This window comes from Phycodurus eques, chromosome 2 (genome assembly GCF_024500275.1).
Source record: "Phycodurus eques isolate BA_2022a chromosome 2, UOR_Pequ_1.1, whole genome shotgun sequence".
NCBI lineage: Eukaryota > Metazoa > Chordata > Actinopteri > Syngnathiformes > Syngnathidae > Phycodurus > Phycodurus eques.
Window position 1 is genome coordinate 22,000,324 of NC_084526.1, and position 23,493 is coordinate 22,023,816.

A 23,493-nucleotide genomic window follows, 5' to 3' on the forward strand; every position below is an offset into this window, starting at 1 on the left:
CAAAAAGCAGACATGCAAACACCAAAGGCATGAAAAGGGTGACCAAAAAAAAAATAGATTGTAGGGGGGTCTAGGGGGATCCCTTGGGCCCCCGCAGAGAATTTTTTTGATTTTAAAATAAATTAAGCAATCTGGAAGACTCTGAAGAGTACAATAAATAGTAAATGGACTGCACTATAGCGCTTTATTTCACCATCACAGTGCCCAAAGCACTTTACAAAGCTTCACATTCACCCACTCACACAAACACATATTCATGCACTAATGGGCGACTGCTGCCATGCAAGAAGGCAAAATAAACACATTTTCTTCACGCATAAAAACATTTCCACTGCTCAAGTACAGTAATTTCACATGTATAATGTGCAATTTTTTTTCCCCATAAAATTGTTGAAAGTTGATAGTGTGCATTATACATATGTATAGGGGCAAATGGAAAAAACGTTCACATTTTATAAATGTATGTTCTGAGGACCCGGGTTCAATCCCCGGCCCCGACTGTGTGGAGTTTGCATGTTCTCCCTGTGCCTGCGTGGGTTTTCTCCAGGCACTCCGGTTTCCTCCCACATCCCAAAAACATGCATAAATTGGAGACTCTAAATTGCCCGTAGGTGTGACTGTGAGTGCGAATGGTTGTCTGTTTGTATGTGCCCTGCGATTGGCTGGCAACTAGTTCAGGGTGTACCCCGCCTCCTGCCCGATGACAGCTGGGATAGGCTCCAGGACGCCCGCGACCCTAGTGAGGATAAGCGGCTCAGAAAATGGATGGATGGATGGAACTTCAGAATTATTCTTTAAAAGCAAAAATAATACAGATAATATTTCATGTTTTGATCATATGGGTAGAAGCAAAATCATGCATTGTAATAATGCCCCCCGGCCCCCGCAGAGAATTGTTTTTATTTTAATATAAGTTACGCAATCTGGAAGACTCTTAATACTACAATAAGGCAATAAAAAATAAATCTTCTTCTTGCAGAAAAACCTATTGACACCGCTCAAGTGCATGTTGATATACAAATTCATTCATTCATCTTTCGTTCCGCTCATCCTCACTAGGGTCGCAGGCGTGCTGGAGCCTATTCCAGCTATCTTCGGGCGAGAGGCGGGGTACACCCTGAACCGGTCGCCAGTCAATCGCAGGAGACATAGAAACAAACAACCGTTTGCACTTACATTCATTCCATCCATCCATCCATTTTCTACCGCTCACGGGGGCAGTAGCTTTAGCAGGGAAGCCCAGACTTCCCTTTCCCCAGCCACTTTATCCAGCTCTTCCGGAGCTCGATAAAGTTCCGGGCGGATCCCGAGGCGTTCCCAGTCCAGCCGAAGGACGTAGTCTCTCCAGCGTGTCCTGGGTCGTCCATTCCTCCACTTGGGGCAGGATCTCATCCTCGACCTGAAGAGGGCATGCCACCCTTTTTGAGACCGTGGTCTCAGATTTGGAGGTGCTGATTCTCATCCCAACCGCTTCACACTCGGCTGCGAACTGCTCCAGTGAGAGTTGGAGGTCACGGCTTGATGAAGCCAACATAACCACATCATCTGCAAAAAGCAGAGATGCAATACTGAGGCAACCAAACCGAACCCCCTCTACGCCTCGGCTGCGCCTAGAAATTCTGTCCATAAAAGTTATGAACAGAATCGGTGACAAAGGGCAGCCTTGGCGGAGTCCAATCCTCACCGGGAACGAGTCCGACTTACTGCCGGATATGCGGACCAAACTCTGACTCCGGTAGTACAGGGCCCATACTCCGGAAGCACCCTCCACAGGACTCCCCGAGGGACACGGTCGAACGCCTTCTCCAAGTCCACAAAACACATGTAGACTGGTTGGGCAAACTCCCATGCACCCTCGAGGACCCTGCCGAGGGTGTAGAGCTGGTCCACTGTTCCACGGCCAGAACGAAAACCACACTGCTCCTCCTGAATCTGAGATTCGACTTCCCGACGGACCCTCCTTTCCAGCACCCCTGAATAGACCTTACCAGGGAGGCTGAGGAGTGTGATCCCCCTGAAGTTGGAACACACCCTCCGGTCCCCCTTCTTAAAAAGGGGGACCACCACCCCAGTCTGCCAATCCAGAGGCACTGTCCACGCGATGTTGCAGAGGCGTGTCAACCAGGACAGCCCCACAACATCCAGAGCCTTTAGGAACTCCGGGCTAATCTCATCCACCGCTGGGGCCCCGCCACAGAGGAGCTTTTTAACCACCTCGGTAACCTCAAACCCAGAGATAGGAGAGCCCGCCTCAGTGAACCCAGACTCATGGGAAGGCGTGTCAGTGGAATTGAGGAGGTCAGCGACCACCAGAGCTGCATTCCGCTTGGCCAGCCGGTACCCATCAGCTGCCTCAGGAGTCCCACAGGCCAAAAAGGCCCGATAGGACTCCTCCTTCATCTTGACGGCATCCCTCACCGTTGGTGTCCACCAATGGGTTCGGGGATTGCCGCCACGACAGGCACCGACCACCGTACGGCCACAGCTGCGGTCGGCCGCCTCAGCAATGGAGGCGCGGAAGATGGTCCACTCGGACTCAATGTCCCCCGCTTCCCCCGGAACATGAGCAAAGTTCTGTCGGAGGTGGGAGTTGAAACTCCTTCTGACAGGGGATTCTGCCAGACGTTCCCAGCAGACCCTCACAATATGTTTGAGCCTTCCATGTTGGGCCGGCATCTTTCCCCACCATCAGAACCAACTCACCACCAGGTGGTGATCAGTTGACAGCTCCGTCCCTCTCTTCACCCGAGTGTCCAAGACATGCGGCCGCAAGTCCGATGACACGACCACAAAGTCGATCATCGAACTGCGACCTAGGTGCCAAGTGCACGTGTGGACACCCTTATGCTTGAACATGGTGTTCGTTATGTACAATCCGTGATGAGCACAGAAGTCCAATAACAGAACACCACTCGGGTTCTGATCATGGGGGGACATTCCTCCCAATCACGCCCTTCCAGGTCTCACTGTCATTGCCCACGTGAGCATTGAAGTCCCCCAGCAGAACGATGGAGTCCCCAGCGGGAGCGCTCTCCAGCACCCCCTCCAAGGACTCCAAAAGGCTGGGTACTCTGAACTGCTGTTTGATGCATAGGCACAAACAACAGTCAGGACCCGTCCCCCCACCTGAAGGCGGAGAGAGGCTACCCTTTCGTCCACCGGGGTGAACCCCAACGTACAGGCACCAAGCCGGGGAGCAATAAGTATACCCACACCTGCTCGGCGCCTCTCACTGTGGGCAACTCCAGAGTGGAGGAGAGTCCAACCCCTCTCGAGAGGACTGGTACCAGAGCCCAAGCTGTGTGTGGAAGCGAGTCCGACTATATCTCTCGACCTCACACACCAGCTCGGGCTCCTTCCCTGCCAGAGAGGTGACATTCCACGTCCCTAGAGCTAGCTTCTGTCGCCGGGGATCGGATCAGCAAGGTCCCCCGCCTTCGGCCACCGCCCAGCTCACACTGCACCCGACCCCAAGGACCCCTCCCACAGGTGGTGAGCCCATGGGAAGGGGGACCCACGTTACCCCATGGGGTGCAGGCCCGGCCACCAGGCGCTTGCCTTCGAGCCCCACCACCAGGCCTGGTTCCAGTGGGGGGCCCCGGTGACCCGCGTCTGGGCAAAGGAAAACAAAGTCCATTGTTTGTCGTCATCATAAGGGGTCTTTGAGCCGTGCTTTGTCTGGTCCCTCACCTAGGACCTGTTTGTCATGGGTGACTCTGCCAGGGGCATAAAGCCCCAGACAACTTAGCTCCTAGGATCATTGGGACACACAAAGCCCTTCACCACGATAAGGTGACAGCTCAAGGAGGGACACACATTCATACTGTCGGGCAATTTAGAGTCTTCAATTACTGCATGTTTTTGGGATGTGGGAGGAAACCGAAGTTCCAGGAGAAAACCCCCGCAGGCACGAGGAGAACATGAAAACTCCACACAGGCGGGGCCGGGATTTGAACCCCAGTCTTCAGAACTGTGAGGCAGGTGTGCTAACCAGTCATCCAAGGTGTCACCTGATATACAAATTTAAGATTCAAATTAAATTTGCCTTATGTCTTTGCTTTTTTGTTTTGGTCTCCAACTTGAGCCAGGCCCATCTCCACCTGCACCTGCTTCAAGCTGTGCCACATGAATAGCATCATCCTCTTTAAACACTCTCATTCTGGAAAATAATTGACTAAACTCATTGTCTGTTGCTCTTCATTTTTCATAATTACCAACTTCAAAAGATAATCCCAAATTCATCCTCCTCCTCAGGAATATTTTAAATACAATATTTTTCCGTTTTTATTGGCTATTTGGCGGCACGGTGGACGACTGGTTAGAGCATCAGCCTCACAGTTCTGAGGACCCGGGTTCTATCCCCGGCCCCACCTGTGTGGAGTTTGCATGTTCTCCCCGTGCCTGCGTGGGTTTTCTCCGAGCACTCCGGTTTCCTCCCACATCCCAAAAACATGCACGTTAATTGAACACTCTAAATTGCCCGTAGGTGTGAATGTGAGTGCAAATGGTTGTTTGTTTGTATGTGCCCTGCGATTGCCTGGCAACCAGTTCAGGGTGTACCCCGCCTCCTGCCCGATGACAGCTGGGATAGGCTCCAGCACGCCCGCGACCCTAGTGAGGAGAAGCGGCTCAGAAAATGGATGGATGGATGTACTAACGGATCAACTCTTGTCACTGATGTTACGTGTGCTTCGCGGTTCCGCTGGGACCACAATCAGGGCCACGACCCGCAGCACCTTAACGCAAAAATACAAAAGAGGAGTCCAACAAATACAACACGGGCTGATCTAATGAGTTGTTGCTTAAACGTAAGAGTAGCAATAGAGGATGTCCGCTCCAGAGGTGGGTCGAGTAGCCAAACTTACTCAAGTAAGAGTACTGTTACTTGACAATAATGTTGACTCAAGTAAAAGGGTCGCCTATCTGACCATTTTGGTCATTGTCTTGAGCCCTGTAAATGGTACATCGCTGCCATCTTTTGGTGATTTTGTGTCATTACCTATTGAAAATACGCTTTGTCTGGAAGCCACTTCATTGTGGAGGTAAAAAAAAAAAAAAAAAGCAAAAACGCCTGAAGTTGTTCTTGGCACTGAAAGTTTGGCTTTTAAAGAACAATTTTACTCATCCTTGGCATTGAACAATTTATTTTCATTTCCATTCATTGAAATGGTAAACAATTAAAATTTGAACTTTTTGGTTCGCAGTACAAATGCGTAAACTAGGGCTGGAAAAAATAAAAAATAATAATAATCAAATAACTCTGCTAAGTCAACTCCGAAATTGGGTTGATGCAAAATTTCTACCTCAAAGCTCCGCCCGGACCAAAAAAGAAAAAAGAATTGTTTCCGCCGGAAACAATTTTTTTACACACACATTTACTGCAGATGGACGAACGCAGTGTTGGGCCAATGATAAACTTTGTCAAAAACGACACTCAGTACCAACATAAGCAGTTTAAGGATGGATTTCCATCCCTCATAAACCTGTGTGGAATTTGCATGTTCTCCCCGTGCCTGGGTGGGTTTTCTCCAGGCACTCTGATTTCCTCCCACAGCCCCAAAACATGCGTGGAAGGTTGATTGAGAACTCTTAATTGCCCGTAGGTGTGAATGTGTGTGCGAATGGTTGTTTGTTTCTGTGTCCCCCGCGATTGGCTGGCGACCGGTTCAGGGTGTCCCCCGCCTCCTGTCCGAAGATAGCTGGGATAGGTACCAGCAGCCCGCATCCAGATATTTATCTGTTTTATACAGTGACACAACACCTCAATTGAATTGTAGTCATCTGGAGACACTGCTAGATATAACTGTGTGTCATCTGCATAACTATGATAGTCAAAATTAAAGTTCTGAAGAATTTGGCCCAAGGGTAGCATATACAGGCTGAACAGGAGGGGTCCAAGAACCTACCCTTGAGTGACCCCATAGGTCATTACCATTCGATGAGATTGAACACTTCCAATGATTACAAAATAAGTCATTTCCTCCAGGTAGGACCTGAACCAAGGACTGTTCCATTTAGTGCTACCCATGTTTCCAACCTGTTCAGCAGTATATTATGATCTACCGTATCAAAAGCCGCACTGAGGTCCAACAAGACCAGAATTGACACCTTTCCAGAGTCAGTATTCAACCTTATATCATTTAACACTTTGATAAGAGCAGATTCTGTACTCTAATGAGTTTGGAACACTGATTGAAATTTGTCAAAAAGTCCATTTAAATTCAAGAAATTACTGAGTTGATTGAAAATAGGTTTCTCAACAATCTTGCCTATGAAAGGGAGATTTGACATGGCACATAGTTGTGCTCATATGTTTGATTACCCAGGCAGAATTTGTAAGATGGGTACAATTCTTTAAAGAAAAACATGAAGGAGTCGAAACACATTAAATTTTATTTTAATGTGATTCAAATCAAATGGTCAAGAACTTCAGAAAAGCATTATCATTAAACATAAAGAAATTAATGATGGTTGCTGTTCAGTCTCCAGTCATCAGTCATCCATCCATCCATTTTCTGAGCCGCTTCTCCTGACTAGGGTCGCGGGCGTGCTGGAGCCTATCCTAGCTGTCATCGGGCAGAAGGCGGGGTACACCCTGAACTGGTTGCCAGCCAATCGCAGGGCACATAGAAACAAACAACCGTTCGCACTCACAGTCATGCCTACGGGCAATTTAGAGGCTCCAATTAATGCATGTTTTTGGGATGTGGGAGGAAACCGGAGTGCCCGGAGAAAACCCACGCAGGCACGGGGAGAACATGCAAACTCCACACAGGCGGGGACGGGGATTGAACCCGGGTCCTCAGAACTGTGAGCCTGACGCTCTAACCAGTCGGCCACCGTGCCGCCGTCATCAGTCATATTTTTAAAAAATTAAACAAAACATAACCATAAAGAAATTAATGATGGTTGTTGCTCAGTCATTGGTCATATTTAAAAAAAGAAAAAACAATATTTCACAAATTCTGCCAGGGTATGTAAACTTATGAGCACAACTGTACATATATGCAGCCATACGTACGTACGCCCCCTGTCATATTGGAATGAAAGTGTAGGCTATACCTTTTTTTATAACCACTAGGTGGCAGTGACATATTAGAATGAAAGTGTACACCTTTCTCATAACCTCTAGGTGGCGGTGGAATTTTGGAATGAAAGTGTACAGCTTTTTCATAACCTCTAGATGGCGGCATACATTTATAAAATGTGAAAGTTTTTTCCATTTGCCCCTATACCCATGTATAATGCGCACTATTGACTTTTGACATTTTGGGGGGGGGGGGGGGTGCGCATTATACACGAGTAATTACGGTACGTGCATTATTATGTTCTAATATCACTATATCAGCGGCATAAAAAAACGATACTATCGTTTGTCGTGATAGTTTTTGGGAAAAATATATCGTCCCTAAATATTTGCAATCGTGACAGGCCTATCCATCCATCCATTTTCTGAGCCGCTTATCCTCACAAGGGTCGCGGGAGTGCTGGAGCCTATCCCAGCTATCATCGGGGAGGAGGCGGGGTACACCCAGAACTGGTTGCCAGCCATATAATATACTGAGAGCGAGGAAGAGCAATGGATAACACAAAAATATTGTCCTGACAGTAAAAAAATAAAAAAAAAAAAAAAAATAGACTAACAACTGCAATAAAAATGTGCAATATAGCGGGACCCCGAAGCAAGAACCGTGATATAGCGGAGGATTCCGTGATGATAAGTTGCAGGGACTCATTGTTCCCAGGGTAGGACTCATTGTTTCCATGACACATGCATCCTGGGACTTACATAGTCTCAAGTGTAAAGTGATATATGTAGAAGCAAAATAATAATAACAATAATAGTAATAGCGGGCGATTATTATTCGAATGATCGACCAATAATCAAGAGGAAAATTGATTCTAAAATCATTTGTTAGTGACCTAGCGTAAACCTAGGTTCCACTATAACTGTGTTTTCTCTTTTCAGTGTGCCGCTAATATTCCTCATTAGGGACGTGGTGAAAATCTGTACAAGCGTCTTACCAGGACACAGCGCCTGCAGGGTGTCATGGCCACTCCTCAGAGTGCTGCTCAGGTGCCTCTGGGTGCTGCCTGCAAAGAGCAGGAAGTAGTTGGTGGTGATGGCAGCACCGCCGTCTTCGTTCACGTCAAGCTCTTCATCAGTGAGCTGCACTGTGATCACGCAGCGGCCCTGCACGCATGGACAGACAAGGGAGGGTGGCTGAATAAGTGTTCTACATACAGTCTTTCCATACCGTTAATGGGCTAAGGCACACATTTTACTGATTAAAAACCTCATGGCACACCTCCAAACAAAAACACTGGAATAATGACGTCTCAATGTACTCCAGGGTTTCCCCCTTCCCATTTATTTGTGGAGGACCGCCACAAAATAGATTTTGGCTTTGTCTCGATGTGCTCCTTTTGTGTGTCTACTAATGATCCATGTTTTTGATTGTATTTGTGTGTATTTTCACTTGGAAACGCCACTCCATGTTGGGAAAACTCTACGTACAGTTGTCAGGATCCTCTGGGTTTAAGATTACACCGCGAAAAGGCTATTACTGAAGCGAACGAAAGTTGCAGCACCGAGCACGGCGAGTTACCCCCGCATCCATCCATCCATTTTCTGAGCGGCTTCCCCTCACTAGGGTCGCGGGCGTGCTGGAGCCTATCCCAGCTATCATTGGGCAGGAGCCCTGAACTGGTTGCCAGCCAATCGCAGGGCACATACAAACAAACAAACCATTCACACTCACAGTCACACCTACGGGCAATTTAGAGTCTCCAATTAATGCATGTTTTTGGGATGTGGCCGGAGAAAACCCACGCAGGCACGGGGAGCAGGCACGGGGAGAACATGCAAACTCCACACAGGCGGGGCCGGGGATTGAACCCCGGTCCCCAGAACTGTGAGGCTGACGCTCTAACCAGTCGACCACCGTGCCGCTTTACCCCCCCCGTCACAGAGCTCAACACACACTGCAGCCTGGACGTGGATTCGCTGTTTTTGAACTGTGAGTCATTCTACTCTCCGGGCAAGTTCGCTTGATTCATACTCGCGAGTGTCTACATTCCTCCTCAAGCTAACGCGAATGCCGCACTGCTAACGCTCACTGAACAAGTAAACAAACTTGAAAAAAAGTACCCAAATTCAGCCTTCATTATTCTTGGGGACTTTGACAAAGCTAAATTCAACCACAAACTCTATATACAAGCAACATTATTGACTGTCCTATCAGGGAAAACTACATTCTAGACCACTTGCTATACCACGCTATATGACACATACCTTGCTATCCCCCGTGCAGCTCTGGGATCGTCTGATCGTCTGATCATTGCTCAGTTCACCTTATACCAACATACAGGCAAAAACTTAAATGTGCGAACCCTGTGGTTTAAACAGTGAAGAAGTGGACCTATGAGAAAAAGATAGAACTTCAAGACTGTTTAGACTGCACAGACTGCGGTGTTTTTGAAACTTCAACTGGAAGCCTAGATGAATATACGGGCTGTGTCACATCCTATACTAGTTTCTGTGAAAATTTATGTGTACCAACAAACACATTTCGCATGTTCAAAAACAACAAACTGTATAATTGCATTAGAAACCAGCTGACTCAAGAAATTCAGAGCGCAGAGAAATTATGCAATAAAGATGTAACAACTAAGTCAATCTGGCGTGGATGACAATCGTGAACCAACAAGAGACCATCCCCACAAGCAAAGAACAATAAAGGACTCAATGACGACTTGAACACCTTCGACTGCAGATTTGAAAAAGACACTTTCACAACCCACACCCACCCAGCCGCACCACCGACCACCATCATACCCCTGACTCACCCTTCTGCGTTTACCATCCATAAACAGGATGTGAGACGCATCTTCAAACAGCAAAAGATCAACAAAGCGGCAGGGCCATCCTGCCTCAAAGTCTGCATGGACCAGCTCGCTCCAATCTTCACAGTGATCTTCAGTAGAGCTCTGGGACTGTGTGACGTACCATTCTGTTTCAAATGCTTAACCATCATCTCAGTCCCCAAGAAACCTGCAATCTCGGGTCTGAGTGACTACGGCCTGTGACTATGGCACGGGGACTTATGAGAGGTTCCTGTTCGTAGACTTCAGCTCTACGTTGAACACCATCATCCCCAAACTACTCTCCGCCAAGCTTCTCCAGCTCAGCGTCTCGCCTGCCATCTGCCAGTGGATTTACAGCTTCCTGACGGGCAGGACACAGCAGGTGAGGCTGGGGGACACCACCTCATCCACACGCACCATTAGCACTGGGGCGCCCCAAGGATGTGTCCTCCGCTGCTCTTCTCTCTCTACACTGACTGCACCTCAACGCACCCAGCAGTCAAACTCCTGAAGTTTGCAGACGACACCACAGTAATCGGCCTCATCCAAGACCGTGACAAGTCTGCATATAGACAGGAAGTGGAGGAGCTGGAGCTGTGGTGCGGCCAACAACCTGGAGCTGAACACGCTCAAGACTGTAGTGATGATCGTGGACTTCAGGAAGCATCCTTCGCCACAGCTGCCCCTCACACTGTCCAACTGCCCTGTGTCAACCGTTGAGACCTTCAAGTTCCTGGGAATTACAGTCTCTCAGGACCTGAAGTGGGCGATCAACATCAATTCCATCCTCAAAAAGGCCCAGCAGTAGATGCACTTCCTGCGGCTTCTGAAGAAACACGGCCTTCCACAGGAGCAGTTGAGGTAGTGCTACACAGCAGTCATCGAATCAGTCCTGTGTTCATCCATCACAGTCTGGATTGGTGCTGTCACAAACTAGGACAAACTCCGACTGCAACGGACAATCAAAACTGCTGTAAAAAATGTCGGTACCCCCCCTACCCACCCTTGAGGACTTGCACACTGCCAGAACTAAGACAAGAGCATGCAAAATCCTCTGGGATCCTCCACATCCTGGTCTCCACCTCTTCCATCTCCTTCCCAAACATCCATCCATCCATTTTCTGAGCCGCTTCTCCTCACTAGGGTCGCGGGCGTGCTGGAGCCTATCCCAGCTGTCATCGGGCAGGAGGCGGGGTACACCCTGAACTGGTTGCCAGCCAATCGCAGGGCACATAGGAACAAACAACCATTCACGCTCACAGTCATGCCTACGGGCAATTTAGAGTCTCCAATTCATGCATGTTTTTGGGATGTGGGAGGAAACCGGAGTGCCCGGAGAAAACCCACGCAGGCACGGGGAGAACATGCAAACTCCACACAGGCGGGGCCAGGGATAGAACCCGGGTCCTCAGAACTGTGAGGCTGACGCTCTAACCAGTCGGCCACCGTGCCGCCCCTTCCCAAACAATACAAACTAAATCTAGCAGACAATTCAACAGCTTCTTCCCTCTTGCCATTAACTTTTTAAACAGTTAACTTACAATTCCAATGTAACATGCTGGCAATTTTGTCTTGAGATTGTTGTCACATCTCTGTTGGACCAATTATACATTATTCATGCACTCACTGTAGTTGTCTCGCCATTCTACAATATTTGCATTTCTGTTCTTGACCATCATTGGCCACTCACAAGCTTGAGAAGTATCTGCATCATTTGCACAATTGACACTGTTCCAGATGATCAAACTACGAGTCACTTTCAACTGCTTAAACTTATTGAAGTCTGTGTGTCATTTGCACAGTGGTCACTGTACCAGATTATTGCTCTATTAGACATCTCAATCTGCTCTAAATTGCTAGAGCACGCTGCATCATTTGCACAAGTCACCAAAAAAATAAAAAAGGCATAAACGTTAACCTTTCATTGCTCAGTGACTCGCTGTACTGTGTTTTTATGTCTCAAAAGTATTTTCTGTCAAATGGCTGACTATTGCCGTACTACAGCGGCTCCAACTACCAGAGACAAATTCCTTGTGTGTTTTGACATACTTAGCTGTAGTCTGGCTGTAGCAGCCTGGCTCGGTGGCATGGCTGCGTACGGCCAGCCTAAAACAACATTTTAAATACAACAGCTCATTATTAGGGTTGGTATTTGACTTGCCTTCCGTTGCCCGTACATGCAAAAACAATTGAAATCGGAAAACGTGAGAAAGTCTGGATGAATCAGAATGAACAAGTCATGTCAACGAATTACACATATTGAAGTCACATATACTCATCTCTTTGAGTTGATTAAAAACTTGGCTTTACAGTGCAGTAAATTTGCTGGGAAGGGAAGGGGGGATATACAAAAATACGATAAAAAAAAGTTCCCATTGTTTAATATCTTTTTGGGTTTTTTTAATACATGAATTTGCCATTTGTGAGTTCAGTAAAAACGATTATTATGACTTGTATTTTTGGTATAATTTCCTTTTGTGTAGTGATATAATTTATTTTTGTACACATTTTTGTACACTTGTACACACAATGTTGTACTATCATTGATTCTTAAGATACAATATGTACAATGTTTGATTGATCTCTCATTTGATGTAATTTTAAGATGCATGTAAAGCAGCAGACAGTGTTTTTTATTTTCGCTGTTTGATTTGAACTGAAATTCTAAAGTTACTAAGTGAATGTTAAATGTGAAAATGAAGACACTTTTTGTGGAAGGAATTTGGTTTCAGTGCTTAGTTGAAATGAGTTTTAAAAATATGTATTGACGGAGCAGAACTGGGTAGAAATTATTTGAATTCATTTGGAAATGTATAGCAATTGAAATGTGACAAATGATGTCATTTCCTGCTCTTATCAATTATGTCGGTTTAACATTTGAATTACGTTCAACCGGATGTTATTGTTGATAACTGTTCTTTCATGTGCAAACCTGATCAAACTCAGCTCAACGTGAATACCGTATTTTACGCACGATAAGGCGCACCGTATTTTACGAACTATAAGGCGCACTTAAAACCCTTTAATTTGCTCAAAAATCGAAGGTGCGCCTTTTAACCCGGTGTCCCTTAGGTGTCCACTGAGTTCCAAAATCTGTAAAAATGTTGTTGTGTGATTTTGGTAAGTGCGCCGCTTGCTTGACTCTCGGACCATTTCCCGCCGACATAGCGACGTAATACGTACACTACGTACGCTGGCAGCGATAAACCAATTAGAGAACATTAGGTAAAGCTACGTACAGTACGTACGTTTGCCTCCGGTAGGAACACTGTACTACCGGTAGTCTGCTAAACAACATTTGTTTGGCTAAGGACCCCCGAAAATGGCATCAGCGAAGAGACATGCTTACGAGGCAGGCTACAGGCTATCAGTTACACAGTTGTAAATGGGAATAGAGCAGCCGCGAGAGGATTCAAAATCAAGCACAAGAACAGCGTATCTACAGTCACCATTCGACTGAAGGCAATAACGATAGCACAGGACATGAAGATCGAACACTTTAAAAGGAGGTCCGTCTTGGTGTTTTCGTTTTATGAAAAGGCACCATCCACGCGAAGACTACAATGGCGCAGCAACTGCCAGCGAACTCCAACCGCTGGACATTGGTGTAAACAGGGCGTTCAAAGTGAAGTTGCGAGCTGTGTGGGAGCGATGGATGAGAGACGGCGAACACACCTTTACTAAGACTGGGAGGCAGCGCCGGGCGAGTTACGCCACCATATGTGAATGGATTGTGGATGCCTGGGCTAAGGTATCTGCTTTGACTGTGGCTTTCGCGATAGACGGCATCATTGCTGAACAGCCACCCGGCAACACGATTGACTCCGACAATGACGAGAGTGAACCCGGCATGTTTGATCGCGAAATTGCCCAGCTGTTCAATTCAGATACAGAAGATGAAGACTTCGATGGATTTGTGACAAAAGATTGATCAAAAAATAATGTGAGTATATTTTTAAATACGTAGTAGAATAATGTTCAGCCAAACTCACTGTTTTGTTTATTACCTTGTTTTAGTATGCGCCGACTGATACGGTGCCCCTTATCTATGGCTTAAGTACAGAAATAGACCCCGTAATTGAGACTGCGCCTTACAATCAGGTGCACCTTACAATCAGGTGCGCCTTATGGTGCGGAAAATACAGTAGTTGGCCTAGTCGTACGTAGAGAGGACAAAACTTGCAGAAAGTACATTTGAAGGTAAGCTACTTCACACTCATCGTGGCTAAGAGTTTAAATAAATCCCATGTTCGTTTTGGAATGAAACGACAGCACGTTTATTTCAAATTTTCGTCAATCAGGCGTTGTAATAAATCTATCTATTACTAAGTTGCTAAAGCGGTTTACGACAGCAAAACAAAACAAAACATCTTTCTAGGCCCGTCAAAAAGTTCGACTTTATGAGCGGTTGGTGAGCTAACAACCCCGTGGATCGTGCACTCGACTCTCAACCTGGGCTATGGTGGTCGCGTTATCTCCAACCGCAAGCAGATAATTATCTGGCCAGCTTTTATTTTTTTCCACATCCCACAACTACAATCCATCCATCCATTTTCAACACCGCTTATCCTGGTTAAGGTCGCGGGGCGCGGGAGCCTATCCCAGCTGACTTCGGGCGAAAGGAGGACTACACCCTGAACTGGTCGCCAGTCAGTCGCAGGGCAAATATAGACACGGGAAACCATTCGCACTCAAATTCACACCATCACTGAGTGGGAAATGAACCCACGCTGCCCGCACCAAAGTCAGGCGAGTGTACCATCGTTAGCACATTTGCCTCATAGTTCTGAGGACCTAAGTTCAAATCCTGCTTTGCCTGTGTGGAGTTTGCATGTTCTCCCCGTGCCTGTGTGGATTTTCTCCGGGTACGCCGGTTTCCTCCAACATCCCAAAAACATGTATGGTAGATTAAGTGAAGACACACCTGTTCTAAAAGTTGCTCACCAGTGAAGTGATAATTTAAAAATTTTAATATTTGCAGGGATTTATAGAAAGGGTTGCATATTGATATTTATGTTTCCTACCATGCTAAATCGTTGTTGATAATTATTATGAGAAACCATCGGCATCATTAGTGTCACAGATAAATGTAATTACTAACATATAAGTCAAGGTAATTTTAGCAAATTTGTTATTTCAGAAGTGTGTATCAAACTGGTAGCCCTTTGCGTTCAAAAAGGTTGCTGAACCCTAAGGTAGACTGTCTATTATCACAGTGTGGTCAGTTACATGACACTACTGTTAGTCAGCCAATAATACAATGTAAAAACACACACACGCCCACACACTTGTTTTTGTAAAGTCACAATCGACTGAATTGTGTGCCTGAGTATCGCTCGGAATGAAGTGATTTCACCCGAGGGCAAGACGAGCAGGAGGCGAGGAGGCACCAGAAAGGGGGCGATTGTTTCGCTATGAGCTTCTTTCCATCGGGGGAACTGCGGCTTTATTGACACAGAGGAGGGATAATGGGGACACTTCATCCCGTCGTTGTCCTGTCGCCTACTAAGCCAGACATGCACGGAACCGCTCTTTAGTGTTCAGGGTCATAGTTCCTTCCTTCTCTTGTGTAGCGTGCTAGCCTCAGGGCTTGTTTCATAGATGGGCTTGAAAGCAGCGCGTAATAAGTTTGGGAGAAGGCAAGTGGATCATACGAAGAAGGTTTATTATGTTCTCATTTAGGAATCACGGAAATAGAACTGAAGGGCTTGACTTCTTCTTTTCCTTTCAGCTTGTCCCGTTAGGGGTCGCCACAGCGCGTCATCCTTTTCCATGTAAGCCTATCTCCTGCATCCTCCTCTCGAACACCAACTGCTATCATGTCTTCCCTCACGACATCCATCAACCTTCTCTTTGGTCTTCCTCTAGCTCTCTTGCCTGGCAGCTCCATCCTCATCATCCTTCTACCAATATACTCACTATTTCTCCTCTGGATGTGTACTAACCATTGAAGTCTGCTCTCTCTAACTTTGTCTCCAAAACATCGAACGTTGGCTGTCCTTCTGATGAGCTTATTTCTAATTTTATCCAACCTCGTCACTCCGAGAGCGAAACTCAACATCTTCATTTCCGCCACCTCCAGCTCAAGGGCTTGACTATTTGTCATTATTAAACCTTTAAAAATGTTCTGAAATGTCTGTGACATGCTTCTGTCAAAATAGCAACAACAATTACAGTACACTATAAAATGTATTTTTAACCTCACTGAATCAGCCTGTTTTTGAGCGGTGGTCCAGTCTCATGCAGATGAGATGATATCACACTTGTCAATTAGCATGTAGATCGGTGTATGGGTATGTGCAATGGAGACATCGCCAAACGCATATCCCTGCCAACCAACACGTCAACAACTTCAGCGAGTATGTGTCTGTAATCAAAATCTAACTAACTTTAATATGTGTAATGCAGGAACAAGCTTTCTAATGTCCCCGATAGGGGATCATGAAGATAGAAGTCAAAAGGTTGAACAATTGTCATCATGAAACCTTTTAAATACTTGACTTTTAATGCTTTAAAGGAGACATATTAGGAATTTTCAAAATTTTTAAGAGTTCCCATTTGTGTTACTAACATATCTGTGATATGCCTTCTTTAACTCATTCACTGCCAGCCTTCCCAGTTAACATGGATATTTGACTTCTCAAGCCGTCAATGGCAGTGAATGTATTTTAAAATACTCCCAAGGATCAAGAATTATAGCACAATTTTCACCCAATTTTAAGCCTCACTGAAAACAGCCTGTCTGATACAAATGTGACATTGCTCACCTGCCCCCTATAGTGCTGGGCCAATGCAGAGTATGGCTTTCGTTACCATGACAAATAGGGTTGGAATTACTACTCCTCAGAATCCCACCCCCAAAATAAAAAAGAATGCCAAATGCAAAGTGCATGTGAACCCCCATAGAGTAAAAATATGTAATGCATTTTCACTGGTGGAGGCAGCATTTCATCACCAAACTACCAAATTGCACCTGTCATTAGCGTAGCAAAGCCATGCATGTGACATGTAGCAGAAACCTCACCAAACACAAATTGCCTGTACACCTTCCAACATGCCGACAATTAAGTATGTTTGAGTATGTGCCGCTTATCAGAAGCTAACGCTGTTGACAGATGCTAATCCATGCATCAAACAAGACTGCAGCTCTGCTTAGCATTTGGCTAAGACATTATAGCAGTTCCATGTAGTTGCTTGAAAGGGGTGGATCTTCACCTCGCCTAGCCGCCAAGTCATGGTTGTAGAAACTCTGCATGGGTGTGGTATTACGTAAATTAGTTGCACTGTTCCACAATCTGGAAAATTTCAGAAGGGGATGCACACACACACACATTTTGGAAATAGGCAGCTGAGCTCACAAAAGATTAATTTGGTTGTTTAATTTCACCCTTGATCATTGGGCAGGCAGTCCAGATATGCAAATATTTATATACAAGTCAAATAATTATTCATGTCTTCTTTCAGTAGAATTGCATCAAACTTGATCACCAGCTTAGTTTCCTATATTTGACGTCATGTGATATCCTTTATACAGCGGTCACAGCCAAATGCCATTCGATTTTGCTTAAATTTTTTTCAGGATGTGATCAATAATCATTGCCACACAATCGACCAACTATGACTGTTACAGGGATTCCCGACACGAGATTTGGAAAGGCCCACAATGAATTACAGTGGTGGTACAAGGCGGCACATTCCTTTAGCGCTATACCAATTCTTTTTTTTCATTTGTTTTCTTCATATTTCTGCCCTATAAGGTCTTTTCATACAAATATTTACTGTAAATATGACAACTATTGGCGGCACGGTGGCCGACTGGTTAGAGCGTCAGCCTCACAGTTCTGAGGACCCGGGTTCAATCCCCGGCCCCGACTGTGTGGAGTTTGCATGTTCTCCCCGTGCCTGCGTGGGTTTTCTCCGGGCACTCCGGTTTCCTCCCACATCCCAAAAACATGCATTAATTGGAGACTCTAAATTGCCCGTAGGCATGACTGTGAGTGCGAATGGTTGTCTGTTTGTATGTGGCCTGCGATTGGCTGGCAACCAGTTCAGGGTGTACCCTGCCTCCTGCCCGATGACAGCTGGGATAGGCTCCAGCACGCCCGTGACCCTAGTGAGGATAAGCGGCTCAGAAAATGGATGGATGGATGACAACTATTGCGTTACCATAGGTTAGTGACTACGGACCGTTCTGACGTATTTACAAATTTGGGTAACGTTTTTAATTAATTTATCGTGGTCCTTGGAGGACAGCAAGGCGTAAATTGGTTTCGGGCGGCGCAAATAAGCTTTATTAATATTTTTATTGACTCGAGGCAGGATTTTTTGCATTGGCCAACTGCGCATGACTTCTAGTGCCGCATGACCATGTATTCTTACACCAGTCTAGTCAACCCGTCTACACTAATGCAGGAGTAAAGTCAGAATTACAATAAAATATTTTTATCCTCAAAATGTTCGTAGACCGAGGACAGCCTGTGCTAGGTACAGTAACTACTAGCTATGATTCTACATGAACAGTAGTATGGATGGATAGAACACCCTGTGTCAAACCCACAATCTGGCAGTCAGTAAAAAGTTGCACGGAGTTCCAAACACCAAGTGGCAGGCTTTTAGTATGCGAGGGGAGTCTTGCGGTCACAACACAGAGGGCCAAGTAGTGATTGCAGTAAATGAGATGTAGATAGGTGGAGGCCAGCAGGCATGACATTGTCTCCATTAAAAACTAATTTCTTATCTCGGCCCAGATTGGAAATTAGGAGGTTCAGGCACTACTGAGCAGAAAGCTACCTCTGCAGATTTGTGACTCTGCAGTCTATGCAAGAATGAAAACATATTAGTGGGGAAATAAGATCTGCACATTCACAAGGAACCAGCGATAGCAGAGTCCATTTAGCAAAGCAGTTGCTCAAATTATTCCTGACAGCAGCAAACAATATTTTTTTCCACAAATTGTTTTGGCCTCGAATTAATATCCGCTCATCATAAATAACATTACCAGCCAGCGACTTGAAAAAACAGACGCTCTCAAGTAGACTCTATCAATCCGTCTGCGATGACTACCTTTGTACAAGTGCATGAGGAGAAGGTGCTCGGAGTAACAAGCAGCTGTCATTTCATCTCATTCATCATCAATAAGTGGTAAAAAGGAAGTGGGGGACAATTACACCACAATGATCCAGCGAAAACTGACATTTTTAGGCCAGGCATTTACAAACCCCAAATCCCATGAAGTCGAGACGTTGTGTAAAATGTAAATAAAATAAAAAAAACAATACAATGATTTGTAAATCCTTTTAAAATAATATTCAATCCGGTATATGCGCAGCCTACTTTCGCATTTGGCAAAAGGGATCTAAGCACTTCCTCCCGGTTCGGGCGAATGGGACTGGGACAAAGCATCCGTATGAACTTTAAACATTGACAATGTCTTTTTGTAACAAAAGATGCCACCACAGAGACACCAAACATTACAATATTTTATGTTTAGGCTTCATTCATGTTTACATAGTATATCGTATTTGTATAAATAAATTATATACAAGTACTTAAGTTTTGTCCGAAGACACCAGCCACAAAGAAACAATGTTACAGCAAGTTCGGCTTCAAACAATCGTGTAATGAAATCGTAACCATTCTTGTTAGCGAAGCATACACAGGAAGTCAGCCAACCTGTTTTGTGGGTTTGGTCTCGTGACGTTCCGCATATATCGTATTGAATACACTACAAAGACAAGATGTTTAATGTTCAATCTGATGAGCTTTATTGTTTTTTTGCAAATATTCACTCAGTTTGAATTTGATGCCTGCAACACGTTCAAAAAAAGCTGGGACAGGGGCATGTTTACAATTGTGTTACATCACCTTTCTTTTAAACAACACTCAATAAGCATTTGGGAACTTTGACACTAATTGTTGGAAGCTTTGTGGGGGGCAGTGATGCCGGTAAAAAAACTCAAAAAATCCGCCATTTTGAGTAACGAGCAAAGTAATGCGTTACTTTTTTTCTACAGTTACTTCTTCAATCCAACAATAGTTATTTTTGCATCATCAATGTCACTTACCAAAACGTAATTTGCAGCTGATGATTAAAACAAAGAGCAGTTCAAGTGTGCAGTAGCATTTAACCGAGACCACCTTTTTATCCAACAAAGAGAAGAAAGCGATTGGGAAGTGATTGTTGATTCTACAATGCACAATGACGGTGCAGTATCATAAAAGTGCAAAGAAATGCACAATTTCACTGTCGCCACACTATTTTTATTTTCATTAGTAAAAACTGTATGATTGTTGTTACTTTTTTATTGACACATTAAGAATACAGTTTTACTGGCGTGTTAAACGCGCAATGCATTGTGGGTTAATTATTCATACCGAGTGAGCGATCATCAATCGGACCGCCCTGGTTCCCTCTGTGTTGGACATGTCCCGTCAGCCGGGCTGCTCTCGGGTGGAGTCCTGGGTCCGATCCCACCTCTCTATTTATTGGGCGGGGTCCTCAGCCTCCGCGGTGCAGGCACAGCAATTACGGGACACTTCTGTCAGTCATTGTGCATGCGAAACGGTGTCAATTCACTTGCATGTGTCCACAGGCACACACTCCTGGGACTTTTTTGCTGGGTGTAGGCCACTCACTTATTGCAACAAATAACTCATGAATATGCTAATTGCTTGGGTATCCCCTCACTCACACTCACCTCCTATAGACTTTTATAATTTATATAGTCACACCCACCACACTTCAGTTGTACAGCCGGGTTCACGACCCTTGTCCTGCAAGCTTCTTCTCCTGTCCTTCCCTCACAAGGTGTAGCACTACAGCCCCATACAACACTCATATCTAATGTTTCATTGGTCTAGATATGTAATGATTAATTTTTCTCATCTTGTTTACAATTAGTGCTTGGTCTTTTGTCTTCGTCTCTCACTCCCCTTTAAAAACTTTGTTCTGTTCGACTGATCGACTCTGATTCTCAATAAATATCAATTATAATACTAACAAACCACAGCGGCAGCTTAAAAACTCCACCGTGACACAGTAAAACTGTTGCGCCATAAAAGGGAAACAGATCCTCCATTCTGCTTGACCTAACAGGACCAAAAAAAACAAAAAAACAAAAAGTAAAATAAATAAATAAATATTTACAATGAAAAGTGAGAACTCTCAACTTCGTCTGTGTGCTAGTGGAACACGCTGCACGGCTGACGTCCCGTAGTAAGAAAACATTTTCTCGCTCTTGCATCAAAATTACTGAGGTGGGCGCAATGGTGTGTGTGTGTTTTTGTTTTGTAACGTAGTTACTTTTGAAATCTAGCAATCAGTATAGTAACCAAGTTACTTTTAAGATCAAGTAATCAGTAAAGTAACTAAGTTACTTTTTCAAGGTAACTGTGGCAACACTGGTCAATTTTGGGTTTTCATTTGCTGTAAACTATAATACCCGATGGGAGTGCACAAGCCATTGTAAAATGTAGGCCCGGATAAATGCAGATGGTTGCATCAGGAAGGGCATCCATCTTAAAACTTTGCCAAACAAATATGAGCGTTCAAGGAATCTATCCCGTATCGGTCGTGGCACGGGTTAACGACGTCCACCACCAGCGCCGTTAACCTACAGGGCGCCGGTGGAGATTCAGCTACTGTGGGTGGAAGACGAAGGGTATGAAGAAGTGGGACACTGAGAGGACTGAGGAGAGGAGAAAGGAATACATAGAGATGCGACGTAGGGCAAAGGCAAAGGCCAAACGAGGTATATATGGTGACATGTATGCCAGATTGAAACAGATCTATACAGGTTGGCCAGACAGAGGGACAGTGATGGGAAGGATGTGCAGCAGTAATTAAGGATAGAGATGGAAATGTGTTGACTGGTGCCAGTTGTGTGCTGGATAGATGGAAAGAATACTTTGAGGAGTTGATGAATGAGGAATATGAGCGCCTAAGCAATAGAGGCACGGAACATGGTCCACTCAGACTCGATTTCCCCGCCTCCCCGGAACATGAGCAAAGTTCTACCACAGATGCATGTTTTGCCTTGAGGGTGTTGATGGACCATTGTCTCAGATCGCTCGGAAAAGGGTGGCGTGCCTCTCCAGGTCGAGGATGAGATCCTGCCCCAAGTGGAGGAGCTCAAGTATCTTGGGGTCTTGTTCACGAGTGAGGGAAGAATGGAACGGGAGATCGGCAAGCGGATCGGTGCAGCGTCTGCAGTGATGCGGACTTTGTATCGGTCTGTTGTGGTAAAGAAGGAGCTAAGCCGAAAGGCGAAGCTCTCAATTTACCGGTCGTTCTACGTTCCTACCCTCACCTATGGTCATGAGCTGCCTCCTGGACGCCTCCCTGGAACAAGCTTTGAAAGTTTTTTTTCCAGCTATTTTTTTTTGCTATCATTAACTTGCATCAACATCCAGAGAATTTTTTATTATTATTATTATTTTTTTATTTTTTTTTTTTCCCACACTATTTGTCACTGTTGTTTGGTGGTCAAAATGATTTATATTACATACTAGTAGGGCTGCACTATTATGGCCAAAATAATAATTATGATTATTTTAATCAGTATTGTAATCACGATTGTTAATGACGATTATTCCTCATGTTGGGAATATTTGGTGGTCAAAATGATTTATATTGCATACTAGTAGAGTTGCACGATTATGGACAAAATAATAATTACAGTATTGTTGTATTCACGATTATTCCTCATGTTCGGGAAAAATCTTTATTTTTAATTACACTACTTTTCAACAAACAATATGTAACAGTTTTCAATGAAAATTTTATCTTTAAAAAAGAATAAATGAAAAGTGAAAAAATTCTACTTTATCAAGGGCTAACTGAATAAATATGCTATTAAAAATGCAATCACGAATTGCTACTTGGAATGGAAGCTAATACAGTTAATGCATAAAACGCAATAACATTAGGCTGTAAGCACAGACTTTTCATTTGAAAATCTCCATCTACATAGTGAATTGTCAAGGATGGGTACGTCTCCATTGTTCCGCTTGACCATTGGTCAGTTGTGCACGGTCACAATGATTTAGGACACGGTGGACGACTGGTTAGCACATCTGCCTCACAGTTCTGGGGAACGGGGTTCGAATCCCGGCCCCGCCTGTGTGGAGTTTGTATGTTCTCCCCGTGCCTGGGTGGGTTTTCTCCGTGCACTCCGGTTTCCTCCCACATCCCAAAAACATGCTTGGTAGGTTGATTGAAGACTCTAAAATTGCCCGTAGGAGTGAATGTGTGTGTGAATGGTTGTTTGTTTCTATGTGCCCTGCGATTGGCTGCCGACCAGTTTAGGGTGTACCCTGCCTCCAGCCCGGAGATAGGCTCCAGCAGCTCCCGACCCTAGTGAGGATAAGCGGTAAAGAAAATGGATGGATGAATTAAGTCAATTGTGTTAGTTCCACACACATTGCCTTTTAATTCATAGGTTTGATATTGATACTAGTTATAAAGCACCCCAAGTCACATGTTCATTTTAGTTTCTACTGCATGCTGCTGAGAAAATGGACGTTCATAATTTGGACACCCTTTACTTAAATCATGCAAACATTTTTGGCCCAGCCGCCTAAAAGAATCAGAATCGAAAATGATCTGGAACCGGAATCGAAATGAGG

At 45.0% G+C, this 23,493-nt stretch overlaps 1 protein-coding gene across 11 annotated transcripts in view; it reads right to left on the reverse strand.

Moving 5' to 3' along the window:
• The window catches only part of LOC133398128 (A-kinase anchor protein 13), a 224,464-nt gene that overhangs the window by 176,057 nt on the left and 24,914 nt on the right, over positions 1–23,493 (reverse strand). For all 11 annotated transcript variants that reach the window (XR_009767767.1, XM_061669758.1, XM_061669769.1 and 8 more), the window contains exon 3: positions 8,026–8,194. Coding sequence is in view for 10 of the 11 variants with exons in the window: in XM_061669758.1 (XP_061525742.1) it covers positions 8,026–8,194 (169 nt within the window). In the remaining variant the exon portion in view is untranslated. The remainder of the gene's footprint in view (positions 1–8,025; positions 8,195–23,493) is intronic.